Source organism: Hyperolius riggenbachi, chromosome 1 (genome assembly GCF_040937935.1).
Source record: "Hyperolius riggenbachi isolate aHypRig1 chromosome 1, aHypRig1.pri, whole genome shotgun sequence".
Classification (NCBI taxonomy): domain Eukaryota; kingdom Metazoa; phylum Chordata; class Amphibia; order Anura; family Hyperoliidae; genus Hyperolius; species Hyperolius riggenbachi.
In genome coordinates this window covers 461,334,692-461,355,842 of record NC_090646.1, presented here as the reverse complement: position 1 = coordinate 461,355,842, position 21,151 = coordinate 461,334,692, and the positions used below count along the sequence as shown (strand labels likewise).

Here is a 21,151-nt window from a genome sequence, read left to right as displayed (position 1 = left end):
ACTCTACTCAGGTGAACAGAGGTTAGCTGGTATATCGGATTATCGGTGATACTGCAGATCACTTATAATCTGGTATACATCTGTATTCCCCGTGATACTGCAGATCACCGGTAATCAGATCCTCTCTGTGCTTCACCGATCGTTACAAGAATCTAGTATTAGCAATTATTATTAGTAATTCGTTTTGTAAAGCAGCTACCCCAGAGGAAGAGTAAGCACCTTCATAGAACCACTGCTAGGGACAGTCAGTGGCATAGCTACGGTTCCAAGGGCCCCAGAGTGGGGGGCAGCCTAAATAGAGTGATATCTATCCCTCATTTGATGGAGGAGAGGTATAACTAATATGTATGAAGAAGATGAGACCGAGAGTGAAAATCCTAATTTCCACCCAAGCTCTCATAGTGGTTGCCAAAACACTACTGGCTATAACATTTGTGAGTAACATTCACAATCACATTTCCTACTCTTTCTCTCTCTCCTTCACTCTATCTCCATGTATCTTGTTACTGTTGTTTTTTTGTATAGTATCCATACAAACCTCAATTCAAATGGTTGTGAAGGAGGTCTGTGAAGAAGCTGATGGGGTGATAAGGATGAAGGAATGATCAGAACCTGTTGAGCTGGTAATAAGTAAACAATGATTGGAGGCTGTTGAGCTGGTAATAAGGGGAAATGATTGGAGGCTGTTGAACTGGTAATAAAGGCAGAATGCTTGGGAGCTGTTTGGCTGATTATGAGGGTAAAATGATAAAATGATAGCAGACTGTTGGGGGTGGTAACAACTGAGGACTGATCAAAGGGTGTTGGGCTGGCAATTATGGAGGAGTGATTAGAGGCTATTGGGCTGGTAATGACTAGTGGCAGTGCTACGCTGGGACAGAAATCATTGTGCCCCCTGTTTGCCCCCCCCCCCACCTGCTCAGTAACATACAGTTAACTGTTCAAAACTGGGACAGAAATAATTGTGCCCCCTGTGTGCCCGCACCCCCACCCCACCTGCTCAGTAACATACAGTTAACTGTTCCAAAACTCTCTATGTCAGCCTTAGTCTATTTAGGTTTTAAGTAAGCCAAGGGTCATATCTGTTTTCCATAAATACCACACAATCCTTGCAAGGTAATTTATGTATCTGGATTATATATTTACATTAACATCTCTATACTGTCTAGTGATTGCATGCTAACATTTTCAGTCAACCGGTATAGAGTCTGAAGAATGCTTACTAGCTGAAAGCTTACTGTTTTTTTCTTTTAAATAAGACAGTAAATGGTATTATCCTGATTTAAAACTTCATATCTGTAAAATACAAGCCCTAGTCTGCAGCAATGCTTAGCTACTAAGATAAGGAATTACGGTACACACACAGTGTTTCTCTCGCTCCTACTTCTTCCTCCTCCCCCTCCCCCCTCCCCTTGCTTGTAGAGTTGACAGACACAGGCTGGGGGCTGGAATGATTTATCTGTGACCTGTCCAAACAGGAGCAGCTTGCTAGCAAGTAAGGATTAAAGCGTGCCAGACAACTAGCCAAGTACATCTGTAGGTAACCATCATTTGGACAATCTGCTCAAAAGCCTCTGATTCTAATTTGTGATGTTTACAATTGGTTTCTATCATTGCTGAACTAGTTAGCCTTAATTTTACACATGAGTTGAGCAAAAAATATCGAAAGCTCGCCATACAGACATGATCACCCAACCAGCCAGCCATCGTGCCTCTTTTGAGCCCTCCCAGATATTAGAAGTTAGAGACGCCAATGGTATTGATGGAGGTGTGATCAGAGGCTTTTGGGGCTGGCAATAAGGGAAATTATTAGAGGCTATTGGGCTGGTAATGAGGGAGAAGTGATTAGAGACTATAGGGCTGGTAATGAGGAAAATTATTAGAGGCTATTGGGCTGGTAATAAGGAAGGAGTGATCAGACGCAGTTGGGCTGGTAATGAGAGAGGCGTGATCGGATGCTGTCGGGTTGGTAATAAGGGAGGAGTGACCAGATGCTGTTGGGCTGGTAATGAGGGTGGAGTGATCAGACGCTGTCGGGCTGGTAATGAGGGAGGCGTGATCAGATGCTGTCCGGCTGGTAATGAGGGAGGAGTGATCAGACGCTGTTGGGCTGGTAATGAGGGAGCAGTGATCAGACGCTGTTGAGCTGGTAATAAGGTAGGAGTGATCATAGGCTATTGGGTTGGTAATGAGGGAGGAGTGATCAGATGCTGTTGGGCTGGTAATAAGGGAGGAGTGATCAGACGCTGTTGGCTTGGTAATGAGGGAGGAGTGATCAGACTCTATTGGGCTGGTAATGAGGGAGGAGTGATCAGACGCTGTTGGGCTGGTAATGAGGGAGGTGTGATCATATGCTGTTGGGCTGGTAATAAGGGAGGTGTGATCAGACGCTATTGGGCTGGTAATGAGGGAGGTGTGATCAGATGCTGTTGGGCTAGTAATGAGGGAGGAGTGATCAGACGCTGTTGCGCTGGTAATGAGGGAGGCGTGATCAGATGCTGTTGAGCTGGTAATGAGGGAGGAGTGATCAGACGCTGTCGGGCTGGTAATGAGGGAGGCGTGATCAGATGCTGTTGGGCTGTTAATGATAGAGGAGTGGTCAGATACTGTTGGGCTGGTAATGAAGGAGGAGTGATCAGACGCTGTTGGGCTGGTAATGAGAGAGGTGTGATCATATGCTGTTGGGACGGTAATAAGGGAGGTGTGATCAGACGCTATTGGGCTGGTAATGAGGGAGGTGTGATCAGACGCTGTTGGGCTGGTAATGAGGGAGGAGTGATCAGATGCTGTTGCGCTGGTAATGAGGGAGGCGTGATCAGATGCTGTTGGGCTGGTAATGAGGGAGGAGTGATCAGACGCTGTCGGGCTGGTAATGAGGGAGGCGGGATCAGATGCTGTCCGGCTGGTAATGAGGGAGGAGTGATCAGACGCTGTTGGGCTAGTAATGAGGGAGGTGGGATCAGATGCTGTTGGGCTGGTAATAAGGGAGGTGTGATCAGACGCTATTGGGCTTGTAATGAGGGAGGTGTGATCAGATGCTGTTGGGCTGGTAATAAGGGAGGTGTGATCAGACGCTATTGGGCTGGTAATGAGGGAGGTGTGATCAGATGCTGTTGGGCTGGTAATAAGGGAGGTGTGATCAGATGCTATTGGGCTGGTAATGAGGGAGGTGTGATCAGATGCTGTTGGGCTGGTAATAAGGGAGGTGTGATCAGGCGCTGTTGGGCTTGTAATGAGGGAGGAGTCATCAGAGGCTATTTTCAAGAATGTGTTTCACTGTGAAAATAGCAAATTCACGTAAGTAGTGACTTTTGCAGATTTGCAGCCTACATTCACCATGAGGTGAAGTTGTAAACCAGTGGGTAGGACATACCAAATTGTAGATAAGCAAAAGCTAAAACAACAAATATATATAGTTCAATGTTCAGTTTATAGTGCTGCGCTTATCCCTCACTAAGGTCACGTTCATATATATACAAAAATACCATGTCTTAGTATGGTGGTTCGCTCCACTTCCAGATTACCAAACTGCACAAAATCCACTTCACTCTATAGTAGTGCGATCACTTCCTCCAAAACCACAATGCCGTCCCTAGGCTGTGCTGCAAGAAAACACCTTCAAAGACAAAGAGAACATATATAGTGCAACCTGTTTTTTACTCCTATTATATCACCCTGAAGTGACAGCCATACATCTACATACAGGATGTGACAGTATAGAAGGGGCCCACCACCTGCGGGTCTCAGGCGCTCCCCCCCCTTTTATGTCTCTGCTCACCAAATTCACGCTTGGACCAGCGTTCAAATTCTGCCACCAAGGCACTTCCACATGGACTTTATCTAGAAGCAAACTTAGAAGAGCGGACCATGTGTAAAACCTCCTTTAATACTTAGATAAAAAAGCAAGTAATGCCCGTACATAATTAAAAAACAAACACATCATTGTATATCACCATCCATCTGGTCAGGCAGGATTTCAGCGTCTCGCGTCTCCTATAGCCTCCAGACCGCCTCATAGACTCGGCTTCCGTGTCCTGTAGCTCCGCCCTACCGGTTTCGTCACGGGGCCCCTGATGAGTCACGTGCCGTGCAAAAAATATCGAAAGCTCGCCATACAGACATGATCACCCAACCAGCCAGCCAGCCATCGTGCCTCTTTTGAGCCCTCCCAGATATTAGAAGTTAGAGAAGCCAATGGTATTGATGGAGGTGTGATCAGAGGCTTTTGGGGCTGGTAATAAGGGAAATTATTAGAGGCTATTGGGCTGGTAATGAGGGAGAAGTGATCAGAGACTATAGGGCTGGTAATGAGGAAAATTATTAGAGGCTATTGGGCTGGTAATAAGGGAGGAGTGATCAGACGCAGTTGGGTTGGTAATGAGGGAGGAGTGATCAGACACTGTTGGGCTGGCAATGAGAGAGGCGTGATCGGATGCTGTCGGGTTGGTAATAAGGGAGGAGTGATCAGATGCTGTTGGGCTGGTAATGAGGGCGGAGTGATCAGACGCTGTCGGGCTGGTAATGAGGGAGGCGTGATCAGATGCTGTCCGGCTGGTAATGAGGGAGGAGTGATCAGACGCTGTTGGGCTGGTAATGAGGGAGCAGTGATCAGACGCTGTTGAGCTGGTAATAAGGGAGGAGTGATCATAGGCTATTGGGTTGGTAATGAGGGAGGAGTGATCAGATGCTGTTGGGCTGGTAATAAGGGCGGAGCGATCAGACGCTGTTGGGTTGGTAATGAGGGAGGTGTGATCATATGCTGTTGGGCTGGTAATAAGGGAGGTGTGATCAGATGCTGTTGGGCTGGTAATGAGGTAGGAGTGATCAGATGCTGTTGGGCTGGTAATGAGGGAGGCGTGATCAGATGCTGTTGGGCTGTTAATGATAGAGGAGTGGTCAGATACTGTTGGGCTGGTAATGAAGGAGGAGTGATCAGACGCTGTTGGGCTGGTAATGAGGGAGGTGTGATCATATGCTGTTGGGCCAGTAATAAGGGAGGTGTGATCAGACGCTATTGGGCTGGTAATGAGGGAGGTGTGATCAGACGCTGTTGGGCTGGTAATGAGGGAGGAGTGATCAGATGCTGTTGCGCTGGTAATGAGGGAGGCGTGATCAGATGCTGTTGGGCTGGTAATGAGGGAGGAGTGATCAGACGCTGTCGGGCTGGTAATGAGGGAGGCGGGATCAGATGCTGTCCGGCTGGTAATGAGGGAGGAGTGATCAGACGCTGTTGGGCTAGTAATGAGGGAGGTGGGATCAGATGCTGTTGGGCTGGTAATAAGGGAGGTGTGATCAGACGCTATTGGGCTGGTAATGAGGGAGGTGTGATCAGATGCTGTTGGGCTGGTAATAAGGGAGGTGTGATCAGACGCTATTGGGCTGGTAATGAGGGAGGTGTGATCAGATGCTGTTGGGCTGGTAATAAGGGAGGTGTGATCAGATTCTATTGGGCTGGTAATGAGGGAGGTGTGATCAGATGCTGTTGGGCTGGTAATAAGGGAGGTGTGATCAGGCCCTGTTGGGCTTGTAATGAGGGAGGAGTCATCAGAGGCTATTTTCAAGAATGTGTTTCACTGTGAAAATAGCAAATTCACGTAAGTAGTGACTTTTGCAGATTTGCAGCCTACATTCACCATGAGGTGAAGTTGTAAACCAGTGGGTAGGACATACGAAATTGTAGATAAGCAAAAGCTAAAACAACAAATATATATAGTTTAATGTTCAGTTTATAGTGCTGCGCTTATCCCTCACTAAGATCACGGGGCCCCTGATGAGTCACGTGCCGTGGCGAAACCGGTAGGGCGGAGCTACAGGACACGGAAGCCGAGTCTATGAGGCGGTCTGGAGGCTATAGGAGACGCGAGACGCTGAAATCCTGCCTGACCAGATGGATGGTGATATACAATGCTGTGTTTGTTTTTTAATTATGTACGGGCATTACTTGCTTTTTTAATCTAAGTATTAAAGGAGGTTTTACACATGGTCCGCTCTTCTAAGTTTGCTTCTAGATAAAGTCCATGTGGAAGTGCCCTGGTGGCAGAATTTGAACGCTGGTCCAAGCGTGAATTTGGTGAGCAGGGACATAAAAGGGGGGGGGGAGCGCCTGAGACCCGCAGGTGGTGGGCCCCTTCTATACTGTCACATCCTGTATGTAGATGTATGGCTGTCACTTCAGGGTGATATAATAGGAGTAAAAAACAGGTTGCACTATATATGTTCTCTTTGTCTTTGAAGGTGTTTTCTTGCAGCACAGCCTAGGGACGGCATTGTGGTTTTGGAGGAAGTGATCGCACTACTATAGAGTGAAGTGAAACAAATATATATACTCGGGTCCTACCTTAAAGAGAGAGGAGTCACTTGGAACTTCACAGGTAACGTTTTTATAGCACTGGACAATGCGTTTCACCACCACACGCAGCTTCCTCAGGGCAGTAGAAGTGTGATTAGGAGGCATGTATTAATCTCGGGCGCCCTTATCTACAATTGGGCACCTCCTACCTACTGGTTTACATTGTCTATCCCTTTGGCCACCTGCTATTGGAATTTTGCCATATAGCTGGCTTTTTACTGGAGTAGTGACCGACCATTCCCCATAAAGGCCGAGAGGGGATGTCACTTCCCCTTATGCTTTTTTTAGAGGTAGCCTTTCTAGCAACCCTGCTATGTGAGTATAATAATACTACTATTTATTTCCCTCACCTTACATCTACATACTATACCAGATCGGGCTCCCTGTGTCTTTGTCTTCTTTTCCCTCTCCTCAAGCCTATGAGATTAAGTTGGCTATTTCCTTTTTACAGCCCACATCCTCCTCCTTTCACAGTTTAGTTTTGTGGACACAAATTTTTAAGAGCCCATAGGAAAAGCTGTTTGCCGTTCTGTGTGTGCATATGCAAAGCATTCAGCAGGATGGTAAAGACAAATCAGGTTTATTTTATGCAGCCTGACCTTGATTTACGGAAAACAAGCATTGAAAGTCATCAGCAAGACTACTTACTTAGAAAGTGTTTATTGGTCCATAAGAGAGCAATGTTTTAATCCTGACACCTTTTGTAAGCTTCATGCTGTTTTATAGGCCAATAATTTTGAAGGTAATACGTGTATTGCATTTGGTGTGGATGGATGGCTTGTAACAGCAGGCAGGTGAAGAGGCTAACTGCGGGCATGCTGCTGAGTTCATGGAAAGTGATCATGTTATGACAGAGATATGGCATCTACCTTGCTGGCTTTTTTTTAGAGCTTGCTAATTTCCTGACTTTGATAATCATCCCAATGAGCACAAGGAGACAGCACAGGGTGAGACAGCACAGCATGAGGGTGGGCAGTAATTTGGAGAGTACATGTAGCATAGAAGAGAATGTAAAGTTAGGATAGAGCATAAGGAGGGTGAAGCTCCGTGAAGCTGCCCCCCCTACAATCAGCACAAATAAAAATTCCATCATGCTTGGTTAGTGCTATGTTTGTGCCCATTTGTGCTGCAAAAATTAAGATTTGTGCTGCTTTCATTTTAAAGATAATAGCACTTATTCCAAAATACCATCACCTAGCCCCCGTACAACAACATACAGACATGAAACAAGTATGGGTGCGTAGTGCTGTGCGTGTGCTCATTTGTGCTGCAAAAATCATTGTTCTATCTTTTATAGTTTTTGAGATATTCACGTTTTTATAAAGGTCAAAAGTTCACTGAGGCTCACTCAGCCTTTGTGATGTAGGAGACTGAGTGAACTTTTGACCTTTATAAAAACATGAATATCTCAAAAACTATAAAAGATAGGAAAGTGATTTTTGCAGAACAAATGAACGCATGCACAGCACCACCCATCCATACCAGGTTCATGTCTATAGGTTGTTGTACTCACTGGCGTAACTACTGGGCATGCAACCCCATCAGCTGCAGGGGGGCCCGGGGCTCCTCTGGTGCCTGTCAGCCGTGTGCGGGAGGAGCGCTGCCGCCCACCCAGGTGTGGAACTGGGTGCGGCATCTAATAGACGGCGCGCCAGTTCATTCCCCGCAGCCCGCAGTCTCCTGGGAGGCAGAGCAGGGCTACGGAAAGATGGCTGCCGAAGCCCTGCACTGGAGACTATTTGTGTCTCCAGTACAAGGCTTCGGGCGTCATCTTGCCATAGCCCTGTACTCTGCTTGTCAGCGCGAGAGATGTGCTGCAGGAGGATCGCCATTCGCCGGGGATGCTGTGCGCAAGAGGCTGGCCGGAAGAGGAGACTTCTGCCAGGTGAGTGAATTGTTTTTTTTTTACAGGTGCATTTTATTCCATTGACTGCTGCCCACTGTACTATTTTCTGGTGACTGCTGCCCACTGTATGATTTTCTGGTGACTGCTGCCCACTGTACGATTTGCTGGTGATTGATGCCCACATTGCGATTTTTCTGGTAACTGCTGCCTACATTGCGATTTTTCTGGTGACTGCTGCCCACATTACGATTTTCTGGTGACTGCTGCCCACATTACAATTTTCTGGTGAATGCTGCCCACATTGCGATTTTCTGGTGAATGCTGCCCACAGTAGGATTTTCTGGTGACTGCTGCCCACATTACGATTATTTTCTAATGACTGCTGCCCACTTTATGATTATTTTCAGATGACTGCTGCCCACTTTATGTTTATTTTCTGGTGACTGCTGCCCACTTTACAATTATTTTATGGTGAAATGCTGCCCACATTTTACGATTATTTTCTGGTGAAATGCTGCCAACTTTACAATTAATTTCTGATGAAACATTGCTGCATTACGATTATTTTATAGTGAAACGCTGCCCCATTACAATTATTTTATAGTGAAACGCTGCCCCATTACGATTATTTGCCACCTATGGGGGGGGGGGGGGAGCATCCAAATTTTTGCAGGGGGGCCCAATGATTTCTAGTTACGCCCCTGGACTTGTACGGCTGGGTGATGGTATTGATTTGGAAATAAGTGCTATTATCTCCAAAATGAGAGCAGCACAAATCTTAATTTTTGCGGCACAAACGTAGCACTAACCAAGCATGATGGAATTTTTATTAGTGATGATTGCAGGAGGGCCAGCTTCATGGAGCCGGAGGGTGAGGGGATCTTTATTGGACAGGAGCTGAGCAGTAGAGGCCTGGGGAGATGTGTGGTACATTTGCAGCATGAGGGTAGACAGTAAAGAGAGCAAGGGGACAATTAGTAATATGGTGAATAAAATGGGGTGTAGTGGATGAGGTAGTAAATGTTAATTGGTCACCTAGCAGAAGTGCCTGCCGCTTCCTTTTACGCTGATGATCTTATTGATTTCACGTTTGCTTCAGAAGGTGCAGGCATAGACACAGGAAGTAACCCTTTCTCTGTTAGCATAGCTGCTTGCATCTTACTGTGAACCTTACTTTGGGCGTGATATTCTAATACATATGATAGTAAATTTGTGCTAAATTGCACTTGTGCAACTCTTGCAATCAAGATATTGAAAGGACTGTCTGGATCCTGTAGTTTATTTTTAGAGATGGCCCAAACCTCCGATTTTCGGTTCGCGAACCAGGTTCGCGAACTTCTGCGAAAGTTTCGGTTTGCGCAAACTTTCGCTAACCGCAATAGACTTCAATAGGGAACTTTGGAAGCTAGAAAAAATTGTGCTGGCCACAAAAGTGATGGAAAAGATGTTTCAAGGGGTCTAACACCTGGAGGTTGGCATGGATGAGTGGGATACACGTCAAAATCCCAGGGAAAAATCTGGATTTGACGCAAAACAGCGTTTTAAGAGAAGAAATCACTTTGAATGCTAAATTGCAGGCCTAAAGTGCTTTAAAACATCTTGCATGTGTATACATCAATCAGGGAGTGTAATTAGAGTACTGCTTCACACTGACACACCAAAGTCACTGTGTAACGCACCGCAAATGGCTGTTTGCGTAGTGACGGCCGTGCTGGACTGGTGCGCACCATGGCGAGATTGCTCTTCCTCACTCAGTGATGTCAGGTAATGTCTATGTCTAACTGCCTTATCAACTTTCAATGGTTCTTTCTCTACCATTGTTAAAGCTTATATCTATTTTTTACATACTTGTTCTGCTTGCTGTTCAGTACCTGCAACTAGAATCTTATGGAGGGCAAGTCTGCCATTGCGAGTGACCACGGGTAATGGCCGGGGAATCCTGGTTCGATTCCGGTCCGGAGTGAGAGCCTAAGAAACGGCTACCACCCCCGCACATCCAAGGAAGGCAGCAGGCATGGCATGCACGTCCCGAGGTAGTGACCAAAATTAACAATACAGGAGGACTTTCAAGGCCCTGCTGTATATGTGAAACGAATCAACTTTAAATCCTTTAACGAGAATCTGTTATGGAGAGCAAGTCTGATGGTGCCTTCACTGCGACTCACCAGGTTGGTCACCTCATCAAGGAGGCGAGAATCTGTTATGGAGGGCAAGTCTGCCATTATGAGTAACCACGGGTAGTGGCCGGGGAATCCTGATTCGATTCCGGTCCGGAGTGGGAGCCTAAGAAACGGCTACCACCCCCGCACATCCAAGGAAGGCAGCAGGCATGGCATACACGTCCCGAGGTAGTGACCAAAAATAACAATACAGTAGGACTGTCGAGGCCCTGCTGTATATGTGAAATGAATCAACTTTAAATCCTTTAACGAGAATCTGTCATGGAGGGCAAGTCAGATGGTGCCTTCACTGTGACTCAACAGGTTGGTCACCTCCTCAAAGAGGCGAGAATCTGTTATGGAGGGCAAGTCTGCCATTGTGAGTGACCACGGGTAATGGCCGGGGAATCAGGGTTCTATTCTGGTCCAGAGTGGGAGCCTGAGACCCATGCTGTATAAGTAATGTACCTGCCCTGACCGTGCTTTGCAGACCAGGCATCTGTGGTCAGATGGATCCTTGACCCAGCGCAAGATGAACCAAATCGAAAGCATTTGCTAAGAATGTGTTATTATGGAGGGCAAGTCTGCCATTCATTCAACTGTGTGAAACTTTCTATGGTACTTTCTCTGTACCATGGTGACCACAGGTAATGACCGGGGAATCCTGGTTTGATTCCGGTCCGGAGTGAGAGCCTAAGAAACGGCTACCACCACACATCCAAGGAAGGCAGCAGGCAGGCATGCATGTCCTGAGGTAGTGACCAAAAATAACAATACAGGAGGACTTTCGAGGCCCTGCTGTATATGTGAAATGAATCAACTTTAAATCCTTTAACAAGAATCTGTTATGGAGGGCAAGTCTGATGGTGCCTTCACGGCGACTCACCAGGTTGGTCACCTCCTCAAACGGCTGCATGAGCCTGCATGCATTTTACAATGTGCACCTTTCACACACACAGGTAGTCACTGAATGTGCCGGGCCTGGCTGGCAGCGGCACACACACAGTATGAATTATCAAGGCTGTCTATGCAACACAAGTGTCAGTGGGACACACACACACACACACACACACACAAAAAATAGATCACAAGAACAAGATTAGCTCTCAAAAGAGCTGTTGTGGGGTGCTATTTTAGCAATAAGAATCAGCAAGGAGCAAGCTAACAAACCTACAATAGCCTACCTAATCTTTCCCTATGAGAGAGTCTACAGCAGCTGTCCCTTCTCTAATTAGTGCAGGCACACGAGTGAGTGTAATGGCCGGCGGAGCCTTCTTTTTATAAGGGGGGGAGTGGCTCCACGAGGGAGTGTAACCTGATTGGCTACAATGTGCCTGCTGACTGTGATGTAGAAGGTCAAATTTGACCCTAATGGTGCACTATGGGGGCGAACCGAACTTCCGGGAAAGTTCGCCTTACATGGCGAATGCGAACCACCGGAAGTTTGCCTGGAACTGTTCGCCGGCGAACCGTTCGGGCCATCTCTATTTATTTTCTTGTTCATATGACATTGCTATTTTGTTGGACACTGGTCACTGTCCAAACTCCTCCTCACCCCATCATCCCTCACTTGAGGCTGTTAGGAAGGAGCTAGGACAGTGGTCCTCAAACTACGGCCGCGGGCACTACGGCCGCGGGCTGAATGCGGCCCCCTGAGGCTTTTTCACTGGCTCCCAAACACCAAATGTATAACTTATAGATGTGACCCACTGCACCTTTAAATATCGGTGGCACCACCCATCCACATACTGTAGAAGCCAGCGAGCAGTAATCTGCTATCTTCAATTCAGGTTCATTAGGTGACACTGCTGTCCAACTCGTTGTCACCTGGGTATGCTTCACTGTTTGGTGCACAAAGACGTTCTTCAGGAGCTGCATAGCTGAATGGCTGCTGCTGGGAGCTCTCCTCCGGGCATGATTGGAGGGGAAATCAATATGTAGATTCAATGTAATGTTTTTCAACATCATTTTATGTATGTTCCGGCCCCCCAGCAGTCTGAAGTATGTTGACCTCGGCCCTTCACCAAAAAAGCTTGGGGACCCCAGAGCTAGGAGAAGGCAGCAGCGAATCCTACCCAATAGCACAGAGATGATGATCTGATCACTACCACTTCCTGCCTTTGATGTTCATTCTTTCTTTGTGGCCAGCACTACAGCACTGCAGCAGAGCAGCATCTTATCTCCATGTGTCTGCTCAGGACATAAAAAAGTGTTTAACCATTCCCACATCCTTCCCAGTATCTTTATGAGAGGGTTATAAAAAAGAGCAGTAATAAATGGTTTCCTATTACAAGCAGGACAGGGTGATGAGAAGGGTTAATTTATTTATTATTTATTGAACAATAAAGGACTGGGTACACAGCTGAGCTGCAGTCCTGGCCACAAAGAGTCAATCTCTATGCAGCAAATAGAGACGGTGGATGGCAGAATTGGGTGATGTTCTCTGTGCTGAGGAGTAAGAGCTGTTCACTAGCCCTGAGAATACTCACTCTGCTTTCATCGACAGTTTTCTGAATGGATCCCTAGGCCACATGACTAACTTTTCCAAATGGAATTTCTGTGAAATGTTTGGATGAGGTATGAATATTGTGTGAGAAATGGCTAGTCCCCCTATTCACCTTTCTTAACCACTTCAGCCTTCAGTGTTGTTTCACCTTATGCATCCGAGCAACTTTCACCTCCCATTCATTCACCAATAATTTTATCACTGCTTATCACTGCTTATTAACAAAATCATCTATATCTTGTTTTTTCTGTCACTAATTAGGCTTTCATTGGGTAGTACATTATACTAAGAATTATTTTATTATAAATGCATTTTAACGGGAAAATTAAGAAAAAAAAATGGAAAAATTCATTATCTTTCAGGTTTCAGCCACTATAGTTTTAAAATAATTCATGCTACAATGATTAAAACCCACGTATTTTATTTTATTACACCATTTAAATTTTGTCCCTATCACAAAATATGGCGCCAATATTTTATTAGGAAATAAAGATGCAGTTTTTCAGTTTTGCGTCCGTCACTATTTACAAGCCCATAATTTAAAAAGTAACAATAATATACCTTCTTGACATACATATTAAAAAAGTTTAGTCCCTAAGGTAACTAGTTATGTATTTTTTTTTAATTGTGTATTTTGTTTTTTATATTACAAACATTTTGGGGGGAAAGGAGTAAGGGTAAGGAGGTAAGGGGTTCATTTAAAATGTAAAAAAAAAAAGAAAAAGTTTGTACATGTAATTTTACTATTTGGCCACAAGATGTCCTCACACATATCATCCATATGCGTAGTATTACTATGCAAAACGGAAGCAATGCGTTCATGTGAAAGTATGGGCTTTGTGAAAGACAGAGCCGTCTCGTAGACGGCATCGGTCTTTCATACGGGGACTTAGCTCAGTGAATGATTGATCTACCAGCTACTGACAAAATGCTAAAGTAGTTAACAATTAAAAAATTTATTGAAAATAACTTAATAAATTACTTTTTTTTTATTTATTTTTTTACAAAATTAATTTATAAATGATTTAGTTTGTTGTAGAATATTTGTTTACTGAGAATTCTAAAGCTAGTAGAAAATATACCTGATCTCTCAGAATGCTCTGGGGGTGAGAATTTCATATATGTAATCAGCCTAGGCTAAGCATCACTTAGAGGATGGGGGTCACATACTAATATATATCCAGGACGAGTTCTAGAAATTTAGCTGCCTGAGGCAAACTTGTGAGGATGCAACCTCCCACCCCCCTGAATTGGAATGTTCGCACAGCCAACAATTTTTACCGCACATTATAGCTGCAGTGAGCCCCCCCCAAAAAATACCCTCAGTATAGGTAGGTAGCCAGGTATAGGTGCCCCCAGTATTGGTTGCTAGGTACAGTTGCCCCCAGTATAGGTTGGCCAGGCACTCTCTTCACTTCCTGTTTCTGCCTGGTCCTGCGCCCAGGTTTCTGCCGCCTAAGGAAGACGCCTCACTTGGCATCATGGGCGGACTAGGACTATATACAGCAATATATAGATAAAGGAAGTGATGCTAAAACCAGGAAAATTACCATAAAAGTAGGCATCCTGAACAATTTACTGCATTATACTATAAAATAGCACAAGCTATTTTCATAGCATGTTAATGTCCGTCCGCTGGGCTGCATAAACCAGGTACCTGGTGCTGCGGGACGCCGCAACACATCCATGAATACTCCCTCACTTTGAAGCAACAAGGTAAAAGCTTTTTTTAGACGTTTGGTGGCCGCGATGAGGAGGATTCCCTGCTTTGAATGACTGTTACTGTCACATGCTGACTGGGCTTGGCTGGTATTTGATCTTACAGCCGCAGGCTGTCAGTAAGGCGGAATCCGGCCATGAAGGCGACGTAGAGAGAAGGACTTTGTTATGCTTACGAAAGTTTACCTGGGGGTTCTTTGGTGAATTGTTGAAGATCCAGGTACCAGATGAGTTGATGGTTCCAGTCCAATGGAAGTGGGCAACCCTTTGCAAAATCTCAGTTTCCACAGAATGTCAGTCTTAAGATCGGCCGATCTGGATTGTGTGTGTGTGGTGTAACTGGTGATGGATGTGAGGTTGGGAGCGCTCCTAGAAGAATAACCTATGCAGTTTTTTATGGGGGGGAGGTTTGAATTGTGGGGAATAGCTGGGGTTTGGAAGAGTTATTGACCAATAAAGTTTTGTACTTTTATAATTCCTTGAGTGGCGGTCACTCGTTCTTTATTATACTATATGTCACTACAGTGCATCTTAAACTTTCTCCTTGTCTGCACAGCCACTAAGATGTTAAACCATTTCTTTTTTTTTAAAGATTCTTTATTTATACAAAATTTTTTACATATAAATACATATAAACCATATCCAGTCATATTCTATATTTCACTATTAATACCTCTCATCTTTCCAGCCCTTTGTCTAGAGGACCAAGTCCTTCCAGGTTCTAGGGCTCTCCGGATGACTAAATCAGCAGAGAGCGCTTATGTTTAACTCAGATTCGTATTATTCCTAATCTCCCCTAATTTTTACATATAATCTCAAGATTCCCATTCAGTCCATAATCCTCCCAGTCTTCCTCATTCACGTCTACATCCAGTCCACACATACTTCCTTAGTCACTTCTACATCCAATCCGTGTACCTTCCTCACACGCTTCTACTTCCAAAACATACTGCTTCTCCCTTTCAATCTGGATCAGGGGGAGGGCGGGGGAAGGGTCCCGGGGAGGCGAGAGAGCAAGGGAGATGTCCCAAGAGTCCAATTGTTGTCCCCTTGTGAATGCCCTAGTCCTATGTCTCTTTATTCTTGCTCATCAGGAGGATATATTCCTCAGTTTCTGTGAATGATTTCCACCCTGCCCAAATCTCCTCCATCCGTAATTCTCCATCTTTATTTTCCTGGACTAGTTTTTCCATCCAGGAAATATAGGTTACCTCCTTCAGCCATTCTCCAATTGATGGGGTATGCGTTGTTTTCCACCATCTAGCTATCAGCACTCTTGCTGCATTTATTAAGTGTCTTACTATCATACTCTTATATTTCCTAGCACTGTAAGAGTTTGCATGTAGGAGGTAAAAATCTGGGTCCTTGGGTAATACCAATCCAGTGATTTTCTCTATGTATTTTTTAACTTCCACCCAGAACAACTGGATTTCCTGGCAGGCCCAAAATATATGAAATAACGTCCCTCTCTCCAACCCACATCTCCAGCATCTCGCATCAGAACCCCCAAATATCTTACTCAGTCTACTGGGCGTGAGGTACCATCTACTTGTTATTTTCACTCCTGACTCCTGAATTCTTGTGGACATTGAACTTTTATGCATGAAGTACAAAATCTTCTTCCACTCACTGTCAGTGTACACCTTCTGTAGGTCTCTCTCCCACTTCACCCTCCACCCCCTTGTGGGATCTTCTTCAGTGTTTAACAGATTATAAATTCTAGAGATGGAGCCTCTACTCTGTCCCCCCTCGCTACACATCTTCTCAAAGGGCTTTAATTCCCTAGAGAATTCCCCCTTCGTGCCCTGCGATCTGAGAAATGATCTAAATTGTAGCAGACTCCATTGTTCTATTCTGTGGTTCTGCATGGTCTCCCTGAGCACCGGGAGGGGAACCCATTCCCCATCTTTAACCAGCATGTGAGCTCTAACTTGCTGCTGGCCTCTCCAATGTATATAAGCATTTTTGTTGCATCCCGGTGTAAATCCGGGGTTGTTTAGTACTGGGAGAAGAGGGGAGGGGCGGTTTATTAATTGAGCTCTGCGTGTGTACAGGTGTAATGTTTCGAGCGAGTTCTTAAGAAAACAACCCGCAGGATGTGTTATCGTAATTTTCTGATTTATCCATGGGGTCTCTGTTAGGGGTATGTTTATGAGATTTTGTTCCATTTCCACCCATATTTTATCATTTTTTCTATGCCAGTCTATTATCCTATTTAAGGCCGCAGCTGCGTGATATAATTGCGGATTTGGGACCGCTAATCCCCCTTCTTCTTTGGGCTGCGTCATTAGCTTATATCTAATTCGTGGTGGTCTGGCATGCCAAATAAATCTCAAGAAATCCCTTCTCAACGTATCAAAAAAGGATCTTGGGACTTTGATTGGTAGGGATTGGAATACGTGTAGCAGTCTCGGCATGACATTCATTTTTAGGATACTGATTCTGCCGAACCACGAGAATTCAGGCCTATTCCATCTGGTCAAATCTTTTTTCACTTCGTGTGCTATAACTTTATAGTTGCTTTGATATAATTTCTGTATATCTGGCGAGACATTTATTCCCAGGTACTTCAATGTAGATGTTACCCATCTAAAGGGAAAATTTTCCCTTAGTTGGTCTATCTCCCGCTGTTCCATCGCTACCCCCAGAGCCTCACATTTGGCCCAATTAATCTTAAATCTGGACAATCGTCCATATTGTTTAAATTCAGCCAGTAAGCAAGGTAGGGATACCTTAGTGCCGGTGAGAAAAAATAAAAGGTCGTCTGCGTAAGCGGCGACCTTATGTATCCTGTTCCCTATCTTTACTCCTCCTATATCTGGATTTGCTCTAATTGTTCTCAGAAGTGGTTCTAATGTCAGCACAAATATCAGCGGAGAGAGGGGGCATCCCTGCCGGGTACCATTAAATATCTGCACAGGCTCGGAGGGGACCCCATTGACCCTGATCTTTGCAGTTGGTGAGGAGTACAGAGCCAAAATCCTGCTCATCATATTTTCTCCAATGCCCATATGTTTGAGGATTGCTCCTATGAATTCCCAGTCAACCCTGTCAAATGCCTTCTCGGCATCTGTCGAGAGGCACATGACAGGGGACCTTGCTACCTCAGCTGATTGCATCAGCATCACTGCCCTTATAACATTGTCTCGGGTCTCTCTCCCCATTACAAAACCCGCTTGATCTGGATGTATCAGGTCAGGAAGCAGCCCTGTCAGACGCATGGCCAATACATGGGCGAAGAGCTTCAAGTCTACATTGAGAAGGGCAATGGGTCTATAGCTGGCACAAAGGCCAGGGTCCTTACCTTTTTTCAATATTACGGTTACCAGAGATTCCAAGGAGTCCCTACCAAAACGTGCTCGTCTGTCCCCTCTCTCCGCCAGTGAATTCATTACCTTCGTCAAGTATGGCGCCAGGATATCCTTGTAACACTTGTAATATTCTGCACTAAACCCATCTGGGCCAGGTGCCTTACCAGTCTTACAATGAGTTATGGCCGCTTTTACTTCCTCCAAAGTGATAGGCTCCTCTAGACTCCGTATATCTTCCTCATTTAATTTTGGCATCCCTGATTCTCGTATATAGTCCATCATCTCTTTACGTCTTTTATTCCTATTCTCCTCTATTTCCTCTTTTCCTATACCATATAATTTCTGATAGAAGTCCTTAAAAACTCTGGCCATTGATTCATTTCTATGATGTTTATTAGAATGATTGTCGATAATAAAGGGCACATAATTAGCTTGTTGTTGTTGCTTAAGAGCTCTGGCCAGTAGTCTCCCTCCTTTATTACCGTGTTCATAGAACGTTTTTTGGCATCTTTGAAGTGCATATCTAGCTCACGAGAACATTAACGTTCTATATTTTTCTCTTTCTGCTGTTAACTCTTTAAGTATTTCCTCCGTCCTAGTCCCTTTATGTTGTCTTTCAAGTCTTTCGATATTTAGTAACAGGTCTTTTCTAAGTGTCTCCCCCTCTCTCTTTAATCTACTTCCCTCCTGAATTAAATTGCCCCTTATTACACATTTATGTGCTTCCCATAAGGTCATCGGGGAGATTTCCTCCGATCTATTTAAGCTGAAGTATGTATCTATATTATTTAATAGCCTATTTCTAATATCTTCTTTTTGCAACAAATAGGAGTTCAGTCTCCATTGAGAGTGCTTATACCTTTTTGTTTCTATATTCATTTTCAGGAATACAGGGGAGTGGTCTGAAAAAGTAATGCATCCTATAGAGGAGTCCAACTGCTCAGAGAGCAAATTGTGCGAAATGAAAATATAATCAATACGTGAATACATATTGTGGGGCGGGGAGAAGTATGTATAATCCTTGGACGCAGGGTGCTGAAGGCGCCATATGTCACAGAGTTGCCTATCCTGGAGTGACTTCCTGCCTCTCTTAATTCCCTTATATGTAAGGAAGGATTTACCCGAGGATGAGTCTATTACTGGCTCCAGGGTGAAATTTAAGTCCCCCCCAATTATCAAAGCCCCCTCCGAGAACTCATCAATGGCTCTCATAAAGTGTTCCAGGAAATCCAGTTGTTTACTGTTAGGCGCATAAAATGTACCCAAGGTGAGCTTCCGTGCATTATATACTCCCTTTACTAGCAGGAATCTCCCCTCTAGATCCCTATATACTTCTTCTTCGTCTAAGGAGACTCCTCTAGCAAATATTATTGCGACCCCTTTTTTCTTTGCATCTTCCACGCTACTATAAATGGCCTTAGGGTACCTTCTGTTAGTTAACTTAGGGTGCTCAGGGTTTTTGAAGTGGGTCTCCTGTATAAATGCTATTTTAACCCTTGATTTGTGCATCTCCTGGAGTAGAGAAGACCTTTTCTCTGGCTTATTAAGACCTCGGGCATTCAGGGACATAATGTTAAGGTTGATCTTTGCTCCTTGACTCTCGCCTCCCTCGCCCTCCAACCGCACCCCCCTGTCCCCCACCACCCCCCACCCCTCCACCCCCCTGCCACTCACATACATTCACTTCAGATGTGTACCTCCTAGGGCATACTATCTGTCTATCTTTAGGGTGGAGATTATCCACCTTTGCCTTTTCACCAAAGGCTTTTGAGCCTCGCACTCTCTTTCCGTAGGGTGATCTCACATACTTTTCCCTACTTCTGTTGGGCTCTATGCCCCCGTGGACCATATGCTACTAATGGCCCAGGGACCGGAGAACGCTGCCCATCTTTACCTCCCTCCCCCAGATTATTTACCTAATCTTCTAACTCAGAACTAAGCGAGAAAAAGAGGGGAAGTGGGGGGGAAAGAAAAAAAAAAAAAAAAAAAAAAAAAAAAAAAAAAGGAGGGTTCTCGTATAAGTTCCCGTTCAATATCTTAGTAAAATATATAGATTTCTCAGCATATGGGAGGCATACTTCCCCCCCCCCCCATGTTGATATTAGTAAGCCAACATACATACTTAAAACATTTTACATATGGGGGGTAATCCTGGGTATTATAAATATACTCTTCTATTGGCAGACGTTGGGCAGAGGGGTCCCCTTAATTCCCACTTAATTCATGAATGTGTATTACCTCCCCCCATTTCCCTTCAAATCAATTCTCCTCTTACTCTCCCATATAGTGTGTTATTTTCGTGCAGCTGTGTATTTAATATTATGGTATATAATCCTTCCTTCCTTATCTTCCAACTCCCTCAGTGGTTCTAAACCCTCCCCACCCAAACATACATGTGTACACCCCATGTCCTGTTATTACTCGATAATCCTCTCCTTCTGCCTGCCAGTAGGGGGGATTCTTATCTGTTGTCTCCACATTGCATTAGCATCCTGAAACTTACAAGAATAGTAAAAAAAAAGAAAAAAAAAAAAAAAAGAAAGGGGGGACAAGATTTTTCTTCCTTCCCCCCCTTCCTCCCTCCCCTGCCTCCCCTTGGGAAATCATATTACTCTAGACCTCCTTCCCTGTTCCTATATTTCCTGTGTAGCTTCAGGATAGTTCAGGGTTTTTGCAGAATGGCCCTTAGATATCAGGGTTCCAATCTGGGTAATATGCATAAACAAATTTATTGTAACAATATAGTATAGGGTGGGGCACCCCAACCCTCGTCTCCTCCCACTCCGGCACCAATATCAATTTAAATTTCTACTCTAAAAAATGGTTTATATTTTATGTTCCCGAAGGTCTATGTTTTAACCATATTGGTTGCCTGTATCTTCCGGCCATCCCAGCGCTACTTATGTTCGATAGTATCATCCCTTTCCTCCTTCCGTTCTTATGTGGCTTCGTGTAGATTGAAGTGCTTTCAAGGTGGCCCTTGGGCATCAGGGTTCCAATTTCTTTCCACTGTGTGTAGTAGTGGTCTTTAGCGGATCTATCATATCTATAAAGTATGGAGTGGGGCCTTCCAACCCTCGTCTCCTTCCTCCCCATTGTTATTATCTATTATATCAAAACTTAAATCATATTTATAGTGGAGACTATTTCTCATCTTTCTCCTTTTTAGTCCCGCTAATCTAGAATTTGACCTTATTGGTTGCCTGTGTCCTCCGGCCACCCTGAGGCCACATTTGTCATATGATGTAAACAGACCTAAGA

At 44.7% G+C, this 21,151-nt stretch overlaps 1 protein-coding gene across 1 annotated transcript; it reads right to left on the bottom strand.

Moving 5' to 3' along the window:
* Positions 1–1,845: 1,845 nt before the first annotated feature.
* On the bottom strand, positions 1,846–18,262 carry LOC137525494 (uncharacterized). Its single transcript, XM_068246646.1, has 3 exons — positions 17,482–18,262; positions 4,295–5,551; positions 1,846–3,254 (listed from the first exon to the last, which is right to left on the bottom strand). Exons 1-3 carry the CDS (start codon positions 18,260–18,262, stop codon positions 1,846–1,848), a joined length of 3,447 nt encoding a protein of 1,148 aa, XP_068102747.1.
* Between the last annotated feature and the right edge of the window lie 2,889 nt (positions 18,263–21,151).